The 9,101-nt window shown below is 40.8% G+C and overlaps 1 protein-coding gene across 1 annotated transcript in view; it reads right to left on the bottom strand.

The window, feature by feature from the left end:
- Window positions 1-3,037: 3,037 nt before the first annotated feature.
- Window positions 3,038-9,101, bottom strand: part of GANC (glucosidase alpha, neutral C) — a 62,788-nt gene continuing 56,724 nt past the window's right edge. Inside the window, exons 22-24 of the mRNA XM_019519072.1 lie at window positions 8,608-8,720; window positions 6,867-6,970; window positions 3,038-4,749 (exon numbers count right to left, since the gene is read on the bottom strand). Of these exons, the coding sequence (XP_019374617.1) occupies window positions 4,640-4,749; window positions 6,867-6,970; window positions 8,608-8,720 (327 nt within the window). The 3' untranslated portion in view covers window positions 3,038-4,639. The remainder of the gene's footprint in view (window positions 4,750-6,866; window positions 6,971-8,607; window positions 8,721-9,101) is intronic.

Genomic DNA, 9,101 nt, shown 5'->3' with positions numbered 1-9,101 from the left:
AATCAAGTGGAGGTCCTGCATCTCAGCCAGAAACCTCCTCCTCCTCAAAAGTGGGTCAGAACAGTCAAACAGCTGGCATCACTTATTGTTTGAAATGCAATGATTGTGTGTGTGCATGCTTGCATTTAGTTTTCATTTTCCCTTGACAGAGTTCCTTTTATTAGCTCACACACAGAGCTGTGTCCTGACAGAAATGCAAAAGAAAAACTAGACACAAATGTGAAACTTGGTGAGCTCATTGGTCTGCTGAAATCACTGCTGTATCATGATTGCACGTGTCAGAGGTCTGGAATTAACTGAACTTTCAAGTGTCCTCTGTATGCTGACATGTTTCAAAAGCATTTAAATATTTTTTGAAACATTTAGGGGAATTTTATATGCAAATATGAATAAGGATCAAACTAAAAAGCCATTAACTTTAAGAAGTCAACAAGGAAGTTGATATGGAATTAATTGTTCCCATGTGCTGAGTGCCTTCATTAACTGAACTATAGGGGCATACAGCACAGAAACATACTCGTATTTTAATTATCTTTGACAAATATCCCTTCTGAGTAAAATTCGCTGGCCCAATCTCCTAGCAACCATCTCATTGAAACCAATTGTAGCTGTGATGTCATAGGATGACACAATCCAGGGTACTTTCCACAATAGGGAAAATACAGTTTTGCAGAAGGTTAATTCCACTTGTGGAAATGTCCCCACAGGTTGTTTGGTTCTTGGGAGAGCCAGTAGCTAAACTGAGGTTTAGTAGACTGTAGTAATGAGCAGACATATCATTGCATGTGGACATAATTTTTTTCTACTAATGCCAGCCTGTTTTGCATGGGTTAGCAGAAGTATTTCCTGTTAGATCTTTTCAGGAGTGCACTCTTTCTCTGCTGTTTTTTTCAATAGGCAGGTTCCTTTGTAAAGCTAGTCTCATGGCATTTTTGAGGACAAACAAGTATTGTTTATAGGGGAGGGTCTCATTTTCTATTTCCTTCTCTCTCTCTCTCTTGCTCTCTCTCTCTCTGTCTTTAAAAAAAAGGAACAATATTTACTACATGGGTGAATGGATGCCCTGTGGCTACTTTTAATTTAGATAAGAAAGACTTTGCCAAATTGGAACAAAGTAAGCTTTAACAGTGGATTATCTTTGCAAAGAGAAATAATTCAATATTATATCTGTCCCTTGGAAAAATATAGAGCATGTTCCGATATACATATATTAAAAAAATCAGGCAGAATAAAATAAATATACTGCTTAGGCAAAGAACTAACTAAATCAGATATACTGATAATATTATTTCTATATAATTTTCATTATTTCATCTCCAATCATGCAATATTTTCCTATCTGAATTATTTTTATTCATCTCTAGTTATAACAAATGGTTCAGCTTGTAAACATGTTTATTATTGGACTTGCCCAACTTATTGCATTAATATATGGAAAATAATAAAAGTTGCTATAAAAGTAATATGAATGTTTCTTCTGCAACTACGAGACAGCTAAGCTCTCAGACCTAAAGAGTTAGTTACTTTTAAGAACAAGGGTTTCAAAGTATTTAGGCACCTAATTCCTAGAGAACTTACATACCTAAAATCCTTTCAAAATCAGACCCTAAATCACTTTACTAGATTCCTGGACTTGCTGGCACAGGACACAGCATAGACATAAATAGATAGGTATAGCCCCCAGTAAACCTTTAACTGGAACATTTTAAAAGATGCTTAAAGTTGGAAGAAATAAGGCACGTGACTCATTTCATGATGAAAACAATCATTGTTATGGTATTATTTCTACCTTCACAATTCACAAAATCAAGATAAAATGTTTGTAGCATCCTAATGGCACATTAACTGCACACCACCAGCAGCACCTTTATCTTCAGAAGCAGAAACTAATAATAAATATCTTCAGAGAGAGTTTTATATAAATCCCACAACATAATAGTGTGACAGGCTGGCTGGCAGTGACCTGGCCCAGGGGTTTTGAAGGGGTAAAAGATGATTGAAGGACTTGGGATTCCCTTTCCACACCAATCAGGCCCCAGAGACTCACTCCCACCCCCCCCGTGACCCCTGACTGGCCCCTTGGGTCACCTGGAGGGGGATAAAAGGGGCAGCATGGGCTGACTCAGGAGAGACCAGTGAGGGACAACAAGGAAGGAGCTTCACAGAGCTGGCAAGAGCTAAGCCAGTGGGGTAGGAGCAGTGCCCTGGAAGAGCCTGAAGGAGCAGGACCTGCAGGCAGCAGTGGGACCCTCAGCAGCGCAGCGTGTGGCCAGCAAGAGAGGCTCCCCACTGGGTTCCAGGATCCCCTGGGAGAGGCTGCAGCCAGCAGGAGAGGCTCCCAAGCTCCAGCAAGGATCTGAGCAGTGATCCGGGAGGTTCCCAACTCTGCTTCCAGCTCCTCCAATCAGAGGCTAGGCAGCTCAACATGAGGCCGGGCTCTGGGAAGGTCAAGACCCCTAGCAGACTAGAACAGTGCCACCAGTGGTGGCTGTGTGGTAGTGTTCCTATCTGCCATGTGGGAGATCTGGGGTCAAGTCCCAGCTGAGGTGACTTGGGGTGAGTGAGCTAACAAGAAGCAAATCTTCTTGCAGTGGAAAGGGGCCATTGTGTTTTCCCCCTCCAGGTACCAAGGCCCTATATTTCCTTGTCATTTGACATCTTGCATTTTGTGCCTTTTTTATATTTCACCAACCCGTATTGTTTGTTCTGCTGTTTGTGTTTTATATTTTGTTAACCCTGTTTTTTTGTCAATGATTGTAAGTGTCTAACCTCTGTTGAATCCTGCCCCCTTGGGACATTGTAGTGTCCACTGTACCCTCTGATTTATGCCTGTAATGTTCCCAGTATTAAAAGGTATATGGTTAAGTCCCCATTGGTGGTCTGGCTCTGCTCTATAGGGGGAGGAGAGTCCCTACACTTCCCACAGTGCTTGTGTACCTGCTTTGATCCCTTCAACGGGAGAGGGGGTACCTCTTCGAGTACTGCCCGGGTTACAATAGAAAGCTAAGACCTGATTGTCCTTTCACATGTGCTGATAATCCATATTTATTCCATTGCAATCGGTGGATTTACACCATAGACAATCAACAGAAGAGGAGAGACATCAGGTGCAGAAAAAGATCTTAGTAGAAGAGGGCATTTGCTTTTTACCCCATTTCTGGAGTTGGGAGATGATTTTATTAGTCTGCTTAGTTTGTCCTTCTTTGATGCACATGCACTGGCATAACTAAAGACAATATTTGGGTAATTTATGCCCTTTGGAAGATTCACATCAGTGAGGTCTATCAGTCCTGTTCAGTTATCAGACCCAACTGGGAAGTGATCAAATCTGAGAGAGCCAGAGGGATCATGTGAGCTCTTGAGGAAAGTCTATCTGCTGCTCTCACCTGCTTTTGCCAAGGCATTTTTTTGGCTTGTTTTAATGATAAATTAAGCTTTGAGGAAAAGGGTTTGATCTGAGTTTTGGGTGGTTGGAAAGGGAGGCAGAGAGGTCAGCCCCTCCTAGGTTGGTAAGTAGCTCACCATCTTACATAGCTCAAGGAAGCAAAGGATTCATCTGAGGTCACCCATCAGAGATTTGCTCAAATGTCCTGAGAATTGGAATTTTCAGGTTTCTGCCCCTTGAGTGTTTTGAGGAAAATTTGCCAATCACATCTGCTAGAAGGAGCATGTGATTGTAAGGGTGCATGTGAAAGGAAATATAATTCCACAAAATAAAGGGGAGAGAATACTTGATTCCCGTAAAGAATGAGTTGGCCTAAATCAATCATACTCAGTAGGTCAAAATGTAATGGTCAGAGCATGATTTAACTGAAATTTGGCACCCCCAGAAATCCCCAGAGAATAAGCAGCAGCAGGTGGAAATGACTGACAGCACTGTGTGGGATTACTGGGCACAGCATACAGCTCTAGTGGCATTTCCTCTTCAGTGTGGAAAGAGCTGGAGATCATTTTTCTCTGCATTTCACCACCCACACTCTTCAGAGTGAAACTCTCTTTACTCTTTACAAAAAAAATCTGGGGACAGGAGAGAGAAAGAAGAATTATTATTTTAAGTGTTTTCTGGAGGTTGAGCTAATGCCCCAAACTGATGTCATTCTGTACAAAAATGTGGACCTTTTAACATTTCAAATGTTTGGAAGTCCAGGAGTGAACATTTAAAGTGTTTTCCCATCTCCCATATTATCCTCTTTTATTCACTGTTGCAGCAGCTGGCCTTTAGACAGACTGAACGGCCTTTCCTTGTCCTAGGAAGATGGAAAAGGGTTGGAGGGGGGAGGGGGCTGTTTGTAATAAGAGTAATCACACTCATTCAGGTTACTTCTTCAAACGCGGGCACAACTTAACCCAGTACAAAATGTACTTTGTTTGTCAAAGTGAAGCCAGCCTGGGCAGGACAGTGATGAGCCCCTTTCAAGGCTTATTTGCTGTAAGTTTTGCCATTTACTGACTTGGGATGAGATTTTCAAATCTAACTAAAATATTTTTGTTTGTTTTTTCCCTCCAAAAGAAAATATTATAGAAGATCAGCCTGGGTTAGCCGCATGCTTCAAGACAGCTTGACTCATGAGCAACTTAAGTCCTCCAATACCACCTTCTTTAAACATTCTCAAGTTCTTTGAAGATGTGGCTCCTCCTCTCACTTGAGGCAAATCTCCCAGTTAGTGCCAACATTTAATAATAATTTTTCCAGAGTCAATGTGGAGGTCTTGTCATCATAGGTGAAAATAATGTCTTTGTTTTTTCCATCTAAATTTCAACAGCATAAAAGAGAATTTACTATGCATTCTAATTAACATTTTTCCAAAGAAAATTGTATACGACTATCTTATTTCTTTTACTTACATTGGATCAGAATACTCCCTCCATCAGTAGACAATGGCATGATAAGAGGGGAGCAATTATGGCCAAAGCTGGCCAATAAGCTCTGCTCAAAAGACTTTACAAGAGCTGAAGGTACTATTACTTCTTTTCTTCTAGCCTGCAAACATACTCGGGTTCTATGTGTCTCTCAAGGGGAAGCTACTACTAAATGTTTATGCTGGCACTCTTCTGTAGAAGTTAATAATTTTTACAGTGTTAACTTTTTTGCTTTATGTGCTTCAGAGGTGAACAGGTGCAGGCAGCATGTTAATACCAACATAACTTCTAAAGGGGAAGAAAGATGAGGTTTCTGGACAGCAGTGGGTGCATTTATACATTCATTAATACACCTTAGTTACAGCACATCTAGTTTAGTACTTCCTTAATAAAGTACTAAATAAATGCGCAGTACCTAGAGTTTCTGCACAGTAGTACCAGTGAATGGTTATTTAGTGATGCTTACTGCGCATTAGCCTAATAACACTGTGCAGTAGGCTATTAGCATGGTTTTTGCCGTGACACTACTGTGCAGTGTTATTAGGCTAATGCACAGTAAGCATCTTGTGTAGATGCACCCATGGTGGAGGAAAAAGTCACCATGCAAATTCCTCTTGCTTTCCCTAGAAAAGTCTTTGTGTAAGTTCATAGTTTTCTGTTCATGTAGTTTCATAGTCAGAATCTATGGACCTTCCTGTGAGAGAGAGAGAAACATGAACATTTTTGTTCTTAGCTTCAAATTTCCTTTCTCAGGCCATAGACAGACAAGGTTGTTTGGGTAAATGTGATATTTTTTATTAGACCAACTAATAAAAGATATCACATTTATCCAAACAGCCTTGTCTGCCTATGTCCTTAGATCAACACGGCTACAACCAACAACCCTTACTCAGGCCAGGAAGATTTACAGATTTAACTCATCCTATTGGAGGGTAGAAAAGGATTATTTTACTTTTAAATTGTATCTCTTGCTACATGATTGAGAACATGAATGCCTAACTGTTAATTCAGAAGTACAGTTACAGTAACTACTATATTAGAATGATAGAAAATTAAGGTTGGAAGGAACCTCAGGAGGTCACATCTAGTCCAATCCCCTGCTCAAAGCAGGACCAGCCCCAACTAGATCATCCCAGCGAAGGCTTTGTTTAGCTGGGTCTTAAAGACCTCCAGGGATGGAGATTCTACCACCTCTCTGGGAAACCTGTTCCAGTGCTTTTCTATCATCCTAGTAAGAAAGTTTTTCCTAATATCTAACTTCAATTTCTTGCTGCAACTTGAGACCATTGCTCCTTGTCTTGTCATCTGCCACTGCTGAGAACAGTCTAGCCGTATCCTCATTGTAACCACAGTTCAGGTACTTGAAGGTTATTAATAAATCCAAAGTGTTTTCAGTTTTGGGACTTCGGCTGCAGGGCCCTTTGCTGGAAGAAAGCTGTAACTTCATCTCTTGTTTCCAAAGTGCAGCCAAGGAAAGAGGAACACAGATTTTCCTGTGGACCTGCAGAGCCCTAAGTTTCAGTGCAGCTTCCTCTGGGCAGGGGTTTATAGAACAGAAAAAAACCCCTCTTCCATTACCTGGCACCATACATAGGCACCACCTGCTCTTTAAAACCCAAAGAGTTAATTCCTACCTCCATTTCACTTTTCCTAGCATAAGTGCTCAGATTGGCAGAAAATGTCTGCTGCCAGGGGAGCCCTCCAAAGGCTAGGTTGATCCCCAGGCTGAAACGCTCTCTGCCTCTCTTTTTACTTTATACTGTACTTTGTTTTGCTTTGGGTTTATAGAGACTTTCCTGATAAATTAATTAGCCCTGAAGACTAAATATGTGTCAAGAAGATCCCTCAAGAACATGGGTGCAATTACTGGCAGAGCAGTACCATAGAGCTTGCAGCGTTGCTTCCTATTCTATAATTGTTTTCTGTTTAGCCCTCTGAATTTGCTGCCTTTAAAGAGCACCAGCAAGAGTTTTAAAATTGAAGTGAAATGTAATATAGTTTGTTACCCTGGTAATTGATGATCGCAGATGTAGGCTGCTGTCTAACTCCCAGAATTAGTACTCGTTCAACTCCACATTTGGTGCTGTACTGTCCATTTCCATCTGCACAGCTGGAAAAAAATATCTTAACTACAGCAGCTTCTCAGTGGAAGTGCAACAAAGGATGAAAACTTTAAGGGACAAACCACAACTACATTCTCTTGCTTCACGTTTCCAGAACAGTTTATTTTTCCCCTAATATAATTTCTGTTATAGCAGGGATAATTTTCCCCTTTGTTAACTGCCTTTATGATGCATCAATTAATCTCACAAAACAGAGATTTATTTTAGCCAGTTTGGGGGAGGGGGGTAGAAAATACAGATTTAACACCAGAATGTTTTGTAAATTCATTTCAGTTTTGCCAAAATGCTTATAATGGGGAAAAAAGCTAAAAAGTTTCATTTTAATGTGTTTTGAAGTGACACGTTTCAATTTGAGATTCAAAATATTTTTCTTTGAATCTTCAAATTTATTTTAAAATCCTTCAGAAAGTATTAACTGAAAACACAATGTTGAAATTAAATATTTTTTCAAGGCACATTGATTTTTTTTCTGACTCTTTAATATGCTAAACATATAGAAAAAATTGCTTCAGGTCAATAAGAAATTACATATTTTTTCAACTTTTCAGAACTATCCGTCAACCAAAAAAAAAAGCTGTTTGCACAGTTCACAAGCTCTTGGTTACCTGTTTTACCTCTGAAAATGATTTAAGTAGATGCAAATGGTGAAGGTGCATCTACACTACAAAACGTACTCTCTGAAAACCTCATAACGGGATTCAGGCTTACCTATAATGATGGAGTTAAAGTGTGTTTTTTAAGAAAATGTTACCTAAAACATTCTGTAATCCCATTTCATGGTAAATTTTACAGATCTCCACCTCAGTCTGAGAAGTTTGAAGAAGCAAGGAAAAACCAGTAGGTTCATGACTATGTTACTTACCCATCTGGACAACAGATCTCATTCAGTCATTCAGGGGAGTGCCCTCCTCAGTAGGCTACCGAGTTAGGGGCTCTTGCTTGCTGTCCTTATAGTTCTGTGCCTCTTGTATATTGGGCTGCCCCAGTTGCCCAGCTTCAACAGAAAGAGTGGATGGTATCCACACGAGCCTATTTTGTAGACTGGTGGGTTGGGCAGTCTCCTGGAGGGTATGGCATGTAAGATTGAGTTCCCTTAGACTGAGGAGGGCCTAGAATCCGTGTATCCTTTTTCCTGGGCAAGGGGAGGGCAAGTGCTCTAATCACTGGGCAATTTATATAACAGGTAGGCAAGCTCCCCCTCCTCTTTGACAGTGAAGGTCAGTGTAGGTGCTATACTTGGTCCCAAAGTAAGTCGTGCTGACAGTTAGGTATCTCTGGGCAGTCTGAATTCTAAGATGATGAAGGTGCTTCCCTGGCAGGCCATATAGGTGGTTAAGCTCTGAGGAGGGGTAGGGGCTCAGACATACCCCTAAGCTTGGTTTACCCCAGGCGCCTCCCAGCTTACACCTGCATACCCTTATCGTGCCCTTTGGTGGCATAAAACACTGTTGTAGGGACCCTAGATACCTAAACCTGTTGGGTTTGATTGCTGTCGTGTGACAGGCCTAATGAAGGCAACTACAACAATTTCATTGAACCCAAAGTAAAATGAACTGTAAGAGGCATTGCTATTGGTAGCCCATAAGTTTGGGAAGCTGAACAAACTTCTGTCAGTTGCTGTTACCTGGAAGAGAGCACATTCTCATGGAAAGTGAATTTCCTGTACAGGAACTGCTTCTTATGGAGGTATTGAAATGAATGCCCATCATCTAGATAGAGCTCACCTACTGCAGAGTCCTATGGAAAACACCAGATGTAGAAGAGAGTTAACAGCAGCTTATTTCCAGTTTCATTGTGCAACTCTATAAATACAAAAAACCTTACTATGTGCTAAAAAGGTCTGGAATACTAAAACACTCCAGTGAGGAATGATGCAGTATTATGAATGTCTGGATATTATGGCTTTGTAAATTTAACTCCTTATCTGTGCAGCACCATGAAAAAATTATCTTTGCAACTGAAGAGGAGCTTTGTGGCCTGACATAATCCTCCACTTTCTTCTCCTCTTTCCAGGTTACTGGAGGCTGGTAGACAAAGAAGGGGAAAAGCAAAGGGAAAACCAGGAACTGCTCTAGTTTTGCAGCCATCCTATAATCTTGTGCTAAAGGAACAGTCTTT

The sequence above is a fragment of the Gavialis gangeticus genome, unplaced genomic scaffold (genome assembly GCF_001723915.1).
Source record: "Gavialis gangeticus isolate Ggan-Ray unplaced genomic scaffold, GavGan_comp1, whole genome shotgun sequence".
Taxonomy (NCBI): domain Eukaryota; kingdom Metazoa; phylum Chordata; order Crocodylia; family Gavialidae; genus Gavialis; species Gavialis gangeticus.
Note: the sequence above shows the minus strand (reverse complement) of the source record. Positions and strands in the feature narration are given on the sequence as shown.